General features: G+C 42.5%; 1 protein-coding gene across 3 annotated transcripts in view; it reads right to left on the bottom strand.

Moving 5' to 3' along the window:
- Positions 1–18,596, bottom strand: part of PPARGC1A (PPARG coactivator 1 alpha) — a 103,185-nt gene that overhangs the window by 47,535 nt on the left and 37,054 nt on the right. For all 3 annotated transcript variants that reach the window (XM_040419027.1, XM_040419028.1, XM_040419029.1), the window contains exons 3-5: positions 5,895–6,089; positions 1,734–1,856; positions 312–513 (exon numbers count right to left, since the gene is read on the bottom strand). In XM_040419027.1, the coding sequence (XP_040274961.1) occupies positions 312–513; positions 1,734–1,856; positions 5,895–6,089 (520 nt within the window). The remainder of the gene's footprint in view (positions 1–311; positions 514–1,733; positions 1,857–5,894; positions 6,090–18,596) is intronic.

The following is an 18,596-nucleotide window of genomic DNA, read 5'->3' as shown; positions in this document are numbered from 1 at the left end:
TTTTGCTCCCCTAGTAACACCACCCATAGTCACAGTCTCTGAGAATTTAGAGCCAGTGGCGATGACACAGGAGAAGTCAGGTGCACCGAACAGTGTGCACCCACCGCACGGTAAACCAAAAAACATAACTGCATAAAAATAGACACAATCCTATAGAATAAAAAAGGATTAAAACAGTGAAATACGCATATACGAGACTGAGGCAAGCTCCGCACAGTCATATGATCCACAGACGCTGGCAGCATGCAGGCCCATTTCAATGAGTAAAGACGACATCAAATTTACGCCGCCTCTATGAGTCCCCAATCTACCTTGAAAATGTGGCTGAGGGTGCAAGCAGGGCTTCTTTTTGGTGCATTTGTCAAGTCTGTTGTTCGTCCTGCTCTCTGTTGATTTGGTCTGAGGAGAGTCATCATTTGCAGTCAGGTACTTAAGGAGCTCGGAGCAGGGACGCCTTTGTGGCTTCTGCGGTTGACAAATGTTTCTGGGTTTATTACTCCAATAGTTCTCGCTCTTCACAGACAGAAATAAAAATATAGGAAAAATAAAATTAGTGAGCTGAGTCGTCAGTGAAAAAATTACAAGTCGTCATCTCTGGTCTTTTATTAATTCTGTGAAGTGTTCACAATGAGTGTAGCCGCTCTATGATCTGTGAATAATTGTTTGCAGAACAAGGAAAGGAAATTGCATATAAAATTCCCCAACGCCACTTATGCAGAGTTTTATTCCATTTCTCCACTGCCTGAGAGTTATCCCCGGAGACGTCCAGGCTCCTTGTTATAAAGGATGGGATTAAAACCACTTATGCTAGGTCTACACGACGACAGATAGGGCACAACTACACGGCAACATTTGTTGCGCGACAATTTTTATAAGGATTGTATTAGATAAGAGCACCATGGACTGTATCTGGTAATACAGCAGCGAATGAACACAGCTGACACAGCCTGTAGACAAGAGGAGCTCTGTATAAAGGGACACTTCCATCGAAATGGGGTTATTTTTCAAAATTCTATATTAATAGAGAATCATGTCCTTCTGTGGCAAGCAAGACAAATAATTTAAACCCCTCCATAGATAGGTAAGCCACTGTCGGTTTATTGCTGCTGTGAGGGAAGATGTTATCTGAAGGGTAATCCTCATGATGGGGGATACCAGTTTGACAGCTCTACCGTTTTCTTGACCAGGCCTACATACAGATGGCCACAGAATGTAAATGTCTGATGCTGTAATTGTGTCACTATAGGAGGCTGTCTCTGGTCTCAGTGATGGTCTGACTGAGAGAGTTAAAGGGGTTAGCCAATTTCTGAAACAGCCACCCCATGTGCCGGGCCCCTCACTTGCCCCACTCGCTGCGCCGCTCCTGGTCCCCGCACCGACGCTGCTGCTTCTCCCTGTACACAGATGAAAACATCCGGTGTCGGGGGGGAGCAGCCAATGGCAGGCGGGGACGGGGGGGAGCCTCCCTAGCGTCAGCCGCGATACTAGGAAGGCTCGCCTGCCATTGGCTGCTCCCCCCGACACCGGATGTTTTCATCTGTGTACAGGGAGAAGCAGCGCCGGCGGTGCGGGGACCAGGAGCAGCGCAGGGAGCGGGGTAAGTATATTACCTGTGAGGGGCCCGGTACATGGGGGCGGCTGGTTCAGAAATTGGATAACCCCTTTAAGCGACACTATCTGCCCTTCTAAAATTGCAAACAATAAATGATGGATGAACAGGAAGACATTTGTACCTTGACGGGAGCAGGGCTTGTCCTGATCCTCTGATTGGGGCTTGCATGGTTGTGCACACTGAGTCCAATGCATTCATTGTAAATCAGCTGAGTGTTAGCTGGAGCCAGTAAGAGCTTTTTAAGCTGGAAACATAAGATGAAAAGACAACGGAGAATAACAATTAGGTGTTAAAATATTAGTACAAATTGGTCAAGAAGAGTAATCGTGCATTTTAGACTCACCAATAATCGTCTAGATTATCGGGAACGACCATTCCTACTGTTCCTAAATGTGCCACAGATCACCCGATGAATGAGCGAAATGCTGGTTCCTCGGGTGATCCTGTTGTTCATGCAGGCACCACCGATCATGGCTTCTGAGCAGCAGATCGTGTGATCTAAACAGCGATCTGCTGGTCAGAAGCCACGATTCTGCATTAGCACAAGGGATGGCTATAGCAATCCCTCGTCCTCATACTGTGCAGGAGATCGCTGCCTCTTTAACTGAACCAGCAGCCGACTGTCAGGAAGGAGCGCTTCCTTTCCGACTATCGGCTGATCAGTCAGCCTATCTAAATCCACCTTAAAGATGTATAAAATAATGCAATCACCACAATTAGAAAATAATGAGTTAAACAATGACATACAAAAAACACCCAGAAATACGATAGAATACTTTGGAACAACGTTTCTACAATTGTGACTTCTGACACCGGACCTTTTCTGTCTATACATGGCATGCTGGGAATTATGTATTAATTAACAGCACTATCTAAGGGACACCAAAGGGGGGATTTATCACGCCCTGCACTCCAGGGATTCTGTCTTCAAAAAGTAGCAAAATAGGACCGTTGCAACTTTTTGAGGACATTCGAGAAGCTATTTTGAAACTTTCGGCATTTTGACACCACTCATTCCAGTTTTGAAACGTAGAATGGAAGGTGGAGGAGGTTAGCTCTGGTAATGAGTTTCCCTCCAGATTTATCACTGGGACTTTTTAAAATAGTCACAAAAAAGTCCCAAAGCCACTCCAGTAGGGGTGGAGGTGTTGAAAAGTGGAGTAGCATTTCTAGACAAAAATCTTAGGTTTAAAGATACTCTAAATGTAACAAACAGCATTGTCTGCTTGATAAATGTGGTGGAAACGACTGAAGCATGAAGCGTGACTTCAAATATTACCCTCATGATAAATCCCCCCCTAAAGGTCTTGCTGCATTGTACACTGTATGCAATAAATGCAATGCAGACAACTGCCCGATATTATTAAACCTAGCAAGACAAACATGCAAATGTAGGCCCTTACATTTCAAGATGCACAGATCAGTAATATGGCACTCATAGCCTGTAATGTCACATTACAGAAGTACTGTCCCCTAGATGCAACGCTTCACATGATTTCACCACACAGTGACGTATGGAAGGTCTGTGGCTCATTCACACGGCCGTTGTTCGGCCGTTCCATGCATTGGGGAACGCAATTTGCGGTCCCTAATGCACGGGCACCATCCGTGCCGCTGCCACGACTGATCCAGACCCATTCACCTTGAATAGGTCCGTGATCCGTCCACACCGCTAAAAAATAGAACATGTTCAATTTTTTTGTGATCCATAGTGCTTCCGTGGGGTTCCGTGCCTCTGTCCCACACCAACCTTCTGCATTGCGGACTTATTCAAGTGAATGGGTCCACAGCTGTAATGCGGAGAGCACACGGCCGGTGCCCGCATATTGCGTGAGGATTTTAGGCTGCTTTCACACTGGCGTTTTGGGTTTCCGTTTGTGAGATCCGTTTCGGGGCTCTCACAAGCGGTCCAAAACGAGTCAGTTTTTCCCTAATGCATTCTGAATGAAAAAGGATCCGCTCAGAATGCATCAGTTTGCCGCTGATCAGTCAATGTCAATGACTTATTGGACAAAAACATTTTCTATCAATGTATGCCTGCCCCGATCTAAAAGCAGAAGCGGCAAACCGTACTGCATGCTTAAAGGCGATGGACACCTTAGAGGAAAATTTTTGTATTACTGTATTGTACTCATTTTGAGCTAAAAAAATAAAAATCACTTGGTCTTTATTAATAATTTTCAACAGTTTTTCCTCTACGGTTTTCACTTTCAGTGCATTTGCAGACATTTGCTTCCTCCAGGATCCGTCACAGAGCTGCTCTGATCCATCTAGCCATTATCTGTATCTTTCCCAACAGCTCATAAACACTCAATATAGATACATTCTTATCAAACTGATAAGATTTGAGCTTTATTGAGTGTTTAAGAGCTGTAAGGAGTTCAGAGACAAGAGCTACCGTCCCAGCATTCAGAGCAACTCTCTGACGGATTCAATGAAGAGGAGGAAGGAATACGCTGCAAAAAGCACTGAAAATGAAAGCTATAGAGGAAAAAACTGTTGAAAAATTTTAAGAAATATCTATTTTAGCCACGGGGGCTCTGATCGTGAGGACAGAGGGAGCGGGCTCTGTAAACAGTGGTATCCAAGGGGTTAAACGACTGGGATTAGACTCCTCTTAGTTCCTGGTCACTGCCTGCAGCTGTATGCTGTATTATACAGTTGGCGCTCAATGTGTATGGAGCGAGATCAGCGCGTGAGCCTGCTCCATGCAGCCCCTTATCACTAATCCCATACATGTACGTGATTATGGGTTAAGAGGTTAAAGTCAGGCAAACCTGATGATTTGGGCGTTAAGTAGGTATGTGGGCAGATGCTGGAGAAAGAAAGATTTAGCACGATGAATTTCAACATGCCTAAAATCCTTTGTTCTAATGGTTTATTTGTCCCTCCTCACTGAAGAAAGTTCTGTGGCTCTGTGTGTGCATGTGCATAGGGGATTTGGGATGAATAGCTGCTAGCCAAACATTAATATGCAAAATAACCGTGGAGCCCCAGTTATGGGTCTTCAACACAGTGAAAGCCAGATATCCCTCAAAGGAAGGAAAACCGAGCAAAGGGGTGTCCCCATTACAGAGATCACCAAATCCACCATATTAAGTGGCCTCTATGTCAAGATCCCGCTCTTTTACAAGCTTTAAGGATGTGACGGGGAAGACCTAAGCCAGTTACCCATCCACAGACAGCTGTTTCGGGGTGCTGCCCCTCATCAGTGTGGAGTAGGATTATGGCTAACCGGGAGCAATGCCTTGGAGACTACTCAAACAAAACTATAGCTGACCTTAGGGAGACCAGCTACAGAAAACACTGTGGAGCTCCACAGTGTTTTTTGTAGCTGGTCTCCCTAAGGTGAGCTATTGTTTTGTTTGTGCTAGCCAAACATGAGTTTTCCCAACAACTTTTAAGGGCCTCTGCATATGACCGTGTGTATTTTGTGGCCCACAAAATGCGGATCTGCAAAATATGGATGACTTGCGTGTGGCGTCCATGTTGCATGCGTTTTTTTGTGGACCCATTGACTTCAGTGAGTCCATGGTCCACATTTTGCGACCAAGAATAGAACTCGTTCTATCTTTTTGCAGAACAGACATATGGACGTAGAAAGTACGCGGATCATCCATGTGCTTTCCGCATCCACAAAAAGATAGAACATGTGCTAGCTATGCTTGGCTGCAAAATGGACCCATTGAAGTCAATGGGTCTGCAAAAAAACAGATGCAACACGGAGTCCTCCGTACTTGCAGTCGTGTGAACGAGGCCTAATGTGCAGAGCCAGCTTTAACCCCGGGATCTGCTTCACATGGCCAAGGAAACAATTCCTATCACCTGCCACTGATCTCATTTCCTAACACTTTCCTCTCCCACTGCTATGAATTACCTTCCAGTGGCTTCCATTAAAGTGCCTGAAATAATTTGAGGCTACACGCAAGTATGTGTAATCTGGCTTACATTGGTCAATAACTCCAAGAGAAAGAGCACTCTTGTCTTGAAAGAGGTGAAATGGATGATATTGATCATGGGCCCCAGATACCATTACAATTCAATGTCAGAAGTTAAAAATAAACCTCCCCATATAAAACGCATCCGTGCACGCCCCCGACTCAATGGCCACTCCACTATTTCAGCATTTCACGTGCAATTTTATCACAGCTATGTCATTCTCTCTTTTTTTTTTTTCAGACCTAAAATTAAAGTCCAAACCTTATTTTGACTACATCATACCCATGCAGCGGGTAGCCAGAAGCACATCCAATTCCTGTTAAACAGTAGGAAGGGTTCTTACTAGTGACGGCTCTTCTGCCTCCTGTGTTGGAGGGGTGCCGTCAGGCATAGATGAAAGGCTGGGATCATGTTCACTGGTCACATCTCCATCTGTCAGTGCATCAAATGAAGGCAATCCATCCTCATCCACAGGGAGACTGTCCAGTGTCTCAGTAAGAACTGCTAGCAGGTTTTCTTCATTCTCCTCTTCTATCTTCTGCAAGAGCAATAATTGAAAGTGTCAATAATATAATAAATCATTTCACCAGTAGTCAACCTCCACCAAGTACATACATTCAATGTCACTGGTTTATAATTAGATGTCACTGGCTTATCATTAGCTGTTGTTAACTGGTGTCTTTATGGCCTTGATGCAGGATTTACTATGGTGCTCCTGAGGTATGGTGTCATAGCAAAGCACAGTGACCACAGGCATATACATTAGCCAATATGACGACCAAGCTTCTGTCTACAGCAATGATCTTCCTCCCGTGTCGGAGGTCAATGGAGAAATAGATTGGACAGGTTGGATTTCCTGTCCAGTTCTATTGTTTCTCCTGAGATAAGTGTCTAGAAGACACTTATCTCCCTTTGCCCCATAAAAGCAAATTAAAAAAATATCCTTCGGTCAACCATTAGGTCAGCTTTAGGTATTATCGTGTGCACAATAATTTCCATGTCTACAGTTTCAACCATATAATCCATATTGTACTGTAAGATACACTAATGGTGGACTAGTCAATAAGATGTCATCTGAGCACTGATCTGTCTTAAACATCCTTCCACTAAGGTGTCTTGAAATTTAATAACCTTGTTTCTCCTGAAATAAGTGTCTAGAAGATGCTTATCTCCCTTTGCCCCATAAGAGCAATTTTAAAAAACATCCTTCGGCCAACCATTAGGTCAGCTTTAGGTATGATCGTGTGCACAATAATTTCCATGTCTACAGTTTCAACCGAATAATCCATATAGTACTGTATGAAACACTAATGGTGGACTAGTCAATAAGGTGTCATTTGAGCACTGATCTGTCTTCAACATCCTTCCACTAAGGTGTTTTGAAATTTAATAAACTTGTTTCTCCCCTTGGATAAGTGTCTAGAAGACACTTATCTCCCTTTGCCCCACAAAAGCAAATTTATAAAAACACCTTTCAGCCAACCATAAGGTCAGCTTTTTTTAGGTATTATCGTGTGCACAAAAATTTCCATATCTGAAGTTTCAACCATATAATCCAAATTGTAATGTAGGGATACACTAATGGTGGACTTGTCAACAGAATGTCATCTGAGCATTGATGTTTCTACTAAGGTGTTGTAAAATGCAATAACCTTTTAAATTCTAACATTACCAGTCGCTAATTGTATATGAGAAAAGTGTTTTCCCTTGAAAGGAAGACCACAGACAATTAGAAAAAAACTGGAACGGAAATGAATGGACATCAGTTGTTGGACAACTTCATGGAGCAAGATAGTGATGGTCCTGGACATTTTTGAGTTGTCTTCTACTGTTATCTACCATAACTAAAAGTCTATAGTACCTTATCCATTACTGATGAAATCTTGCAACTGTTACTGAGTATCAAGACCATCAACTTGAACTTCTAAAAATCATAGTGAGATCGAACTGACTCACCAGAGTACTCTCCTTTGGACTTATGCTCTGACAAAACAATAGACCCCAAGGTTTGGCATCCAACAACCCCAAATTGAAGCGAGTCGCTCGGGCCTATTTCTCAAGGTAGGTTCATAAATAACCCTACTGAGGATACATCCTTTGTGTTTGTATAGATGGAAGGTGGACCCTCAGAATCTTTTTCCTCTGGTGAACAAAATTTTTCCTACCATTTAAAACCAGATATCCTTTTTTTCTAATTAGTTATAATTTTCTGATTGCAGATTTTTTATTCTGTTTCCTGAGCATGATTATGGAGACGGACATCTTGCCTGAGTGGTTGTTAACAGCATTTAGAGATATGCTTTATAGAAGACACATAGGCTATAGACACAAGGTCAGGAGGGGAACTCATTGATTTCTATGGGAGAGGTTTCTAGGCATGTTCAGTGACCTGTGCGGAGGTCAGGAGGGAGTAGATAAAATGTGATATCACCTATTGTAAATGGTGGATCCTGTGCTATATATATATATATATATATATATATATACACAGTATATAGGTGATGTATGTCATTGTAATTCCTACCTGTAATGATAAGCAGATAACTGTAGTAAAGTGATCTGCACAGACCAAGAAGTGGTGCCTATTATTAGGCTGAGTGGCCAGTGTACAAATACAGGATTTTATGTGCTTTTTTACTGTTATATTACTTGCCCACCCAAACCTATATGTACAATAGTACGATTTATAGGTGAATAGCTGATCATACACGTGGGGAGATGACTGACAGCCAGTCCATAAGGGTTGAATACTGTCTGCCATTGAACCAACATTTGCTCTTAAAAATCAGACCATGCATGGCCACCTTAACAGTGACCCTACTCACAAAAGGCAACCCATCGTCAAAAATGAACAACTCTACTATGTGGTTGATCAGGAAAAAAATGATTGCAAATTGAATGAAATTGGAAGTCATTATACCACAACTACAGTGAGAGAATGGTCATGCTTAGGCCTTTTATCTTCAATGTGCTATGCATTGTCCCTTTCATGTAAAGCTGGAAGTATACCTATATCCTGGGGTCTTCACTATAAAGGAGGGCCAAGTGTGAGAGAAGCAAGGGCAAGCTGATTTGCAAAGATGGCTGGCTTTCAAATGCCCTTGCCAAGATACTGTGGCCATACAGCCGGACCCCACCTATTACATAGTAACATAGTACATAAGGCCGAAAAAAGAAATTTGTCCATCTAGTTCGGCCTGTCATTCTGCAAGTTATAATTATTATCTGCTTTACAAGATAACCCCCCTATAGCTGTAGGCAAATAATTATGCCTTTTTTTTGTTTTGCAGTCAGCACACATTTTAACACAATGGCGCCGCTCAACAGAACGCCACCCTAATGAAATAGATACAGAAGATGACGGCCATTGTTAAACCTCGTCACTGGGATGTAGAAGTTCAAAAGCAGTAAAAAATAAAAGATTGTATAGAAGCAGAAATAAATGGATACAACTTTCAAGAAGCGAACAAATCAGTAAGCAATTTATTAAGCTGTGAGAGGGGCTTTGCAGTGCAGTCAAACAGATGCCCTATATTACGATGGCATGGTGCCATCTCTCCAGCTGTGGCACAATCTTGCAATGAGTGGCTGTTTACTGAGTGAATGTGAGACACTAAAAGTCTAAGCTGTCACCTAACAGTGATCTCTCTCTCTCTCTGCATATGTCACTAGAGACAAAGCAGTGCCTGTTCTTTAGACACATACAATAGGTCTACCAGGAAACCGTGGCCCATTTTCTGTATTCTAAGCCCATGAAAGCCTGGCAGTGCCAGACAAATATTTACATGCAAATCTACCAAGACTGGCACGTTATCAAAGACAATATCTATTATAATATCACAACTGAAGCCTTCACACTCGTGCCCAGAGACAATGAATGTACAAAGTGGGTGATTAGTTACTGCCGCGGTAGATAGACTGGCACCCGGCTCCGGCTGACGCATTCCGTGGGCACAGGTCTTCTTCGGAGCAGTCTCAATTAGTTTTATACAACTTTCAGCAATCAAACGCCTAGGAGAAAGCGACGTATGTAACAAAGATGACTCTGCTAAACAATTAATGTCACATTATATTATCGCCTGTGTCCCAATTTACACAGCAAATAAATCAACGTCACAATAAATAAAGCGCATTTGCCGACTAACACATGTCTGTTTAGAAAGTGACATGGCAGAGCAGCCCATTACTTACTAAAATGACTCTGCAAGGTAACCTTTAGATTTTTGACGAAGCCATTATTTCTAATTATCGCAAATTGCTATTTATATAGAAACAAATTTATTAACTGCGGCGGGAAGGATGGAGTTCTAGAACAGTAGATCAATCAAAAGGTGGGAAGTACACGAGCTCGGAACCGATCGTTCTGCGAGACAACAAGACAGGATATTCTATTTTTTAGAGGAGTTAATTAAAGACCTTGCATCGCCTATTTTACCAAAATCGAAGCGGATATGTATTATTTTATATAGATTCACATGTGCATCAAAAAAAATCCTGGCAGAGAACATCTTTCCGAAGTTCTCTGGATCTGGTAGAGCCGGATAGTTCCGCGTGCCCGCTGGACCTCACTAACTATAATGGGATGCAGCAGGGAACCAGACACTCCCATATATGCTGGGATTTGGCCGAACAAGAAATGTTGCATTGAGCAATTTTTGTCTGGCCGAACCCCGGTTGATTATAGTCAGGAGGCTACGCTGGATCCGGAGAACTCCAGCAGGCTGTCTTCTGCTGGAACAGCCTGCTGCATTTCTTTGACACGTGTGTGAAAGTAGCCTAATCTTTTTCAGTTTTTTTGTTTTTATGATCAAAGATTTATTTTATTCTATTTTTTGTACATGATTAGTGGGGAACGTCAGAGATATGCAGCCACATGGTCCATAGGAACCCATAGTTTGAAGAAAACTTATTGAATTCTATGGGAAAGTACTGGGGGCATGCTCTGTGACCTGTGCATTTTGAGGGGGAGAAGGTGAGAAGTGAGTATTTCATGGTTGTTATTATTGTGCATGCCACAGTATGACATTGACCCTGATTTATGAAGTCCGATGTGTTATGCGGTACTTGATATCCCATGCGCTTTCTAAGATGCCGTGTAATTTATGATGAGGTGCAGGCATCTCCGGCCGTCCATGTGCTAGTCTGAAATGTACAGCAGTTCAGAGCTGCCGTAGATGTCAGTCATTATTTATGAAAGTTTGGGCCAAAAATAATGATGACTACGACAGGGTCAATAGCCTCATTCACACTCCACCCTCACCATAACACCTTTTTGGAGACTGGCGAGGGAGATGTAAAAATACCAGCTGCAACTGAAAAAGTTGCAGTGGTATTTAAAAAGTCCCAAAAATGGGTTTTTGGGACTTTTTAATGCCAAATAAGCGTAAGGGAATGATACATTCCTTCATTATGCCTCTGTGTGCTGCCCAATAATGCTACATTTGGCCCAATTCATTCCATTTTTGATAATGTCCTAATCCACGATGATCAAAATCACCTTATATGTTCTTAACCTGCCAAATGATGATGTTCTTGACTCTTGACACTGGGAAGTTATCAGCCTACAGGCACAACGTTAGTAGGATATGGACCGACTCCTAGTGTTCAGAACATGCCACGCAAAGCCAAGCACATGCAGAACTATTGACCGATAGCTATTGCAAGTTTGCTTCTATTGGCAATGGTCCTATCTTGCTTTTGATGACACCTACACACATTAGGCTGATGAACCCAATTTGGCAGGTTTGAGCACCCTTGATCTAATGACTATGGCCAGCTTTAGACCACGTCCACATTCTGCTCTTAGAACCACATAGACTGAAGCTTGGTGAGTTGAAGGCCACTCCTTTTCTACTAATTTTGTCCTGTCCCTGGTGTCCAGAGGAACCCATGCTCTGCACTAATACAATGTGATGTCGGCTTTAGTGTAATTGAAAAGAAAGCAATGCATGTAACAAAGATACATGGTAAGATATATATATATATATATATATAATATGTACCAGAAAGTGAGAAAATCGGCATACCAGCATACTAGATGGCAGTGCCTTAGATATTCTGACCTGTACTGGGCTCCACGAGGACTTGCCTGAAAGTCATTGCTGTGAAGAATTAGGCAATTGGAATTGCCTTTCAAGGTTGTTAAGCCGCTGATAAAACAGCTGTGAGCGTACGAATGCTTTCCATGCACAAACCTATCACATTCAGGCAGTTTTTGTACCAATTTTGTGAATATGCTACAATCAGCAACAGCCTTGGAAATATTGATGAATTTTTGCCCTTGCAAAGCCAAAACATGGAATAACATGCTCAATAAATTCCAGATTTCTGCCGGCTATTGCTACAAGTTGTCAGCATTGCTTTTTGCAGTAAAAGTGCCCTGCAGATTGGAGTTGTGTTATCTGGCGGTAGAATGACATGGATCTATAGATGTTAATAGTACAACAGATTCCACCCATGTTCTATGGTGATTTTCGATTAAAAAATACAATTATAGCTGAGATTAGCAACGTATTGCCCTACACAAGCAATATCCATGATTCTCGTGTGAACAAGTGAAATGGTTCTACCCATGCAGATATGGGAAACCTTAAAAGGATACACCCTCAATATGCCAAAATGGAAAGCGGTTCTGGCTGACTTGGCACGCCCATGCATTACTTTCTTTACGGTACTGACTTATCTGCATAATTTGGAAATTTTTTTGCACAGGCCTCTAGGCCTAATAATACCTAAATATATCCTGTTCTGTAGAGATCACTTTTAAGCAGTCATCTCCTTATCTTCACAGACAGGATTACAATGACAAATAACACATACATAGATAATACATAATTCGATCACACTAATTACTATTCTCAGTAGGTGGTGATTACTGGCTTACCTCCTCCCCCTCCCTGCACAATAATCTCACATGACAGAGCATGCCCACAACACTCTCCCACCGCTATCACATAACACCTCCAGTCTATTGTGCTCATGGGCCATAACTCTCAACTTTAAATGCCGTTTGCATGTGCAGAAAATTTTTATTTTAAAAAAATCGACAATCAGAAAATAAATAAAACTATTGGGCAGATTTGCTAATCCGGTAGATGACGGAGACTGTCTAGACCTTCACCATATTTATCATAATTATTCATACTGAACGACAAATCTGGTTCATGGCGAGACACTTTTACCTAATGGCTCATTCACACTGCCCAATTATCGGGCACATTATCAGGAACGAAGAGTTCTATGAACGGTCATTCCCGATACGTGGCCCATGTCAAGATGCTGCAGATGAACAAGCCAAACGCTCATTCATTGGATGAATTCCTCTTTTGTGTGGACACCTCAGTCATCGCTTCTGGGCAGCAGATTGAATTTGTATGAAGACGATCAATGGTAGTAGCCATCACTACAATACAGCCAATACAGTGGAGGTGATTGCTGCATGGAAATGCAGCTCTTACCTCCACTGACGGGCAGGCAATTATCGGAAAGTTACGGTTCCTTCCCAATAATTGTCTGCTCATCGGTGCGGTGTAAATGCACCTTAGCTCTATACCAGCTATTGGGTAGCATGAAAATGTTGCATGTATTAGGTCACGCCCCCTTTCCAGTGAAGCCACGCCCCTTTCAGTAACCCACATTGAGCTAGGTGCAGAGGATTTCTCAAAAAAAAGTATAGGTAATACATTTCATTTAATTAACACCTGTGGGGTCCTACCAAAACCCTTTGATGAATGCCTTGAACCCTATTTAACCCATTAAAGAGGTTGTCTTCGAGATAGACCATCACTAGCTGATTGGCGGAGGTCTGATGATAGTCTATCGCTTAGTAAAGCCTGGACCACCCTTTAAAGTCAATGTACCTGTTGCAGTATACGTCTGAATACCGTTTTCAGGCACTCAGACATATACCCCCAACTGAAAGCCCTGCGGAATCCAGCCTAATCCAATAATTTTTTTTATAACGTATGTTATTATGTAAACGGTGTCATATTTATGCATAAATCATTATATCATTGTAATAATCCTATTTCTAGGGGCCAAATGCAGCTTTGATGCTTCGGGGGGGAAAAAATGTAAATTCTAAGTATAAAGCCTTACAAGAAATCCCTGTCCAATAACTTTACACAGTAAATATTGTTAAGAAGACAATAACAAAAAGAAACATAATATCATTTTCGATATACATTTTTTATTCTGATAGCCTTTCTCCTTAGTATTTTCCCTGGCAGAGAATCAGATATGTCTATACATTTTTGGCTGCACGGCAGGATAATATATGAAGAAAAATGAGTGATGTGCAGGGTTACGCGTGAACATTTGTTTTAGGGAATATAGAATTGAATGAGATATATTGCTTTCTTTCTAAATAATAGATTAGGAAGCAGTTTCTCTCGCATCCTTTCATCTGAAGGAGGGAAAAAAAAAACATCGCTATAGCTTTTCATGGGCATTCAATAGCTTTATGGTGTCAAAAATTTGCATCCACTTATACTGCTACAGGCCTCGCTTCTTCATACAAGTCTTGGAGATGAATGAATGATGAAATATGGCGCCTATAAAGTTGCTCCTTGGGGACAATGCCATAAAAATAGAGTCAGAAAGAGTGGGAATGAAATATTGGAGATGTCAGCTGAAGATATTGACATAGAGATGAATACCCAGAGCTATGAGCTGAGGTCTCAGCTACTCGCTGGCAAACAGATGGCACATCACAGCGGCGGATGTTACCGCCATGTTGGCGATACTAGGTTAAGTGACAGCTCGTATATATATATTGATCAGATCATAAAGGAAGACCAGGGGGTAAGATATAATAGCATTAGTTGAGTAATATTATTAAAACACAGCAGGCACTGATAAAATGGCTTTTTTATGTGCAAGTGGGGCCTAATTTAGCTTATTGGTCCTAATGATTGGGCTATTTGGACAATAGTGGGGGATCAAAAGAAAAAGTTGAATGACCCTACGGTTAACAGTTATTGGAAATGTATAGGGTTCTCTAGGCAATAGATATTGATGACCTATCCTGTACCTCACATGGATCCAGAGATCTCCCTATTCATTGCTCCAGGCTGTGGCCTTTCTGCTGCAGCTCTTTCCCTATCACAGCTAAGGGGATGTGTCCATTCTGCGGCAGCTCTCTCCCTATCACAGCTCAGGAGATGTGTCCATTCCACTGCAGCTCTCTCCCTATCACAGCTCAGGGGATGTGTCCATTCTGCTGCAGCTCTCTCCCTATCACAGCTCAGGGGATGTGTCCATTCTGCTACAGCTCTCTCCCTATCACAGCTCAGGGGATGTGTCCATTCTGCTACAGCTCTCTCCCTATCACAGCTCAGGGGATGTGCCCATTCTGCGGCAGCTCTCTCCCTATCACAGCTCAGGGGATGTGTCCATTCTGCTACTGCTCTCTACCTATCACAGCTCAGGGGATGTGTCCATTCTGCTACAGCTCTCTCCCTATCACAGCTCAGGGGATGTGCCCATTCTGCGGCAGCTCTCTCCCTATCACAGCTCAGGGGATGTGCCCATTCTGCTACTGCTCTCTACCTATCACAGCTCAGGGGATGTGCCCATTCTGCTACTGCTCTCTACCTATCACAGCTCAGGGGATGTGTCCATTCCACTGCAGCTCTCTCCCTATCACAGCTTAGGAGATGTGTCCATTCTGCTGCAGCTCTCTACCTATCACAGCTCAGGGGATGTGTCCATTCTGCTACTGCTCTCTACCTATCACAGCTCAGGGGATGTGCCCATTCTGCGGCAGCTCTCTCCCTATCACAGCTCAGGGTATGTGTCCATTCTGCTACAGCTCTCTCCCTATCACAGCTCAGGGGATGTGTCCATTCCGCTGCAGCTCTCTCCCTATCACAGCTCAGGGGATGTGTCCATTCTACTGCAGCTCTCTCCCTATCACAGCTAAGGGGATGTGTCCATTCTGCGGCAGCTCTCTCCCTATCACAGCTCAGGGGATGTGTCCATTCTGCTACAGCTCTCTACCTATCACAGCTCAGGGGATGTGTCCATTCTACTGCAGCTCTCTCCCTATCACAGCTAAGGGGATGTGTCCATTCTGCGGCAGCTCTCTCCCTATCACAGCTCAGGGGATGTGTCCATTCCACTGCAGCTCTCTCCCTATCACAGCTCAGGGGATATGTCCATTCTGCTACAGCTCTTTCCCTATCACAGCTCAGGGGATGTGTCCATTCTGCTGCATCTCTCTCCCTATCACACCTCAGGGGATGTGTCCATTCTGCTACAGCTCTCTCCCTATCACAGCTCAGGGGATGTGTCCATTCTGCTACAGCTCTATCCCTATAACAGCTCAGGGGATGTGTCCATTCTGCTACAGCTCTCTCCCTATCACAGCTCAGGGGAGTGTGTTCTTTCTGCTGCATCTCTCTCCTTGTAACAGCTTCTGTTAGATATGGTTCTGTAGGTACAGCTGGTGTAAGTTTAAGTCTAGAACTGAGCATGCACGTCCACTTCAGCAAAGTAGACAGAGAGTTAAGGAAAATAACAAACAGCAGGTGGTGCTATACAAATAGATTTTTTTAGAATATCTCAGTAGGGACACTCCTTTTTTAAAAAGTATACAAAAGCATTCAAATTGAGGCACTTTGAAAAATGAGTATTTTTCTTGGAACAACCCCATTAATTTAACACCTTGTAGAAAGATAGACCACACATGTAACAAAACATCATTTTGTTGAAGAACAATGTAACATTTTCATCCTTTTGAAAAAGCTTGGCGAGGCAAAACGCGAGTCAGGGAAAACGCTTCTCCCCCCCCCCCCCCCGGGTTAGTATGGTGCATTCATTTATGTATTTATGTTTATGTATTTATGCATTGATTATGGCTGCACCAGTAGACTGTATTGATCACTACTTGAATTCTGATACCCGTATGGGCCAACTAATGTGGGTTCAACCTTTTACTCAGTTGGTAGTCTGAGTTGTTTTCCCTACAGTAATTCCTGGTTCTTGCCATTTTTATCTAATATTGGATGCACTTTACTGGCCAGGTGGGGGTCTCTATCACAGTACTCATCCGCATGATTTTATATATGTGTTTATTGTCATTGTTACATTGTGTTTCAATAAAATGATGTTTTGTTACATGTGTGGTCTATGTGATTTGGTAGAGAGGCTTGTATGTGTCCACACATGAGGGATAGGGTTATGCTCCTGTTGGCGATACCTTGTAGGAAGAGTAGAAGAGAACACAACAAGCGCTACAGAGGCCGTAAAACTAGACTTTCATCTCCATGAGTCACAAAGGAGTCAAATCTCTAGACCACAAGAGCTATTCACATTTCTGAAGTCAATTAACGATTAGATTTGATGTGTGTAAACTTCATATCTTTTATGTCCTTGACACCACACTTTGATTCTGATACAAAAAAAAAAAAATCTTGGAAGGAGCTATCACCGGGCTGACTGCATTAACAAGACGACGATAAGATACTGTTTTTCAGAGACGGAGCTTTGGTTGTAGGCCCAATATGAAAAATTTATGGTAATTGAAACCACTGAATCTTTAGAAATGCAGTCAATTTAAGTCAGTATCAAAAGGTCACTCTTTTCAATTTCTACTTGATGCTGAGAACAATATTGAGAAAACACCTGAAAGCAAATGATCTTATCAGTCTTCAGACCTTAACATTTACTGACGGAGTAATCTGCTGATTAGTAAATAACTGCATTACCTGTAGCCAAGACCAGATCACTAGCTGCTAACACAACAACTTTTTCGAACCATTAATGAAAGTTACATTATATATACTGTACACGCATTATAATATTTTATGTATATACTGCTATATATATATATATATATATATATATATATATATATATATGTATATGTTTATAATGCAACATTCATTAATGGTTCGAAAAAGTCTAGTTCTTGTGTAATATTATATATATAAAATCTATGGGCTCTCATTACTTGTAGGATGGAAGAGGTTTCTTGCCTTCCCAGATGGCCAGAAATACAAAAAAGTTCAAGACAAAAAGGCCCCTTGACGCATGTTGTGTATTTTGGCCAAAATTTCAACTAGGTTACAATGGGGTGTCAGTACTTGTGGGGTATTACTTACCGAGGTGCTGGACAGTCCCCCTGATCTGCTATGGCTAACCTCCGGCACTCCAGCTGTGGTGAAACTACGACTCCCAGCATGCTCCATTGATTTCTATGGAATTCTGAGAACAGCCAAGCAAGTGTACATTTTGGGAGTCGTAGTTTTACCACAGCTGGAGTGCCAGTGGTTAACCATCACAGGTATAGGCTGATGGTCAACGTGGTGCATTCAGAATGCTAAGCACCCCCCCCCCCCACATGTATGATCGGTGTGTGTGACTGGATGTTTTTCAGTACTTTGCGCCCCCATCATATAGCACTGGGGGACGTCTGAACCTGCCACATCTCCTGACATGTCTGCTTTAGCAACTACATGCATTACCCATGTAATTACAATTCCGGATCATCTAGTCTTATGACTCTGTGTTGTGCCGTTCCTCTACTACTCCTATTAGTTAATAAATAAATGAACTGCCTGCAGTCTGCAATAAAGATCCGCCTGGGTGTTACCAGTTAAGATGGGTGTGTCTCACACTGTCCAATCAGTGCTGCCAGCATTAGACTGTGCAGGGACACCCCCAACTGGTAACACCCAGATGGGTCTTTATAGCTGTATGCAGACTGCTAGTAATTCATTCATAAACTTCTAGTAGGAATAATAGAGGACCAGCATGGCAAACAGATCCTCCAAAACTGTAATTACCTGCAGAATATAAGTAGAGACTAAAAGAGACACATCAGGAGAGGTGACAGGTCCTCCTTAAGTAAGGCCTTTTTCAGTAATGTAAGCTGCACTATCATGCTCTTCACACATAGACAGGAGTCGCACATTTTTTTTTTGTAAAATGCAGATTTTTTTATCTAATCATAAATTTGTAACAGAAACAGAAATCTGTAGGTTTCCACCTCATTTTTCTACCTTTGCCTGTAGGCATATTTGGCACCGCTTATCTCCAGAGA

This window comes from Bufo bufo, chromosome 2 (assembly GCF_905171765.1).
Source record: "Bufo bufo chromosome 2, aBufBuf1.1, whole genome shotgun sequence".
Taxonomy (NCBI): domain Eukaryota; kingdom Metazoa; phylum Chordata; class Amphibia; order Anura; family Bufonidae; genus Bufo; species Bufo bufo.
Note: the sequence above shows the minus strand (reverse complement) of the source record. Positions and strands in the feature narration are given on the sequence as shown.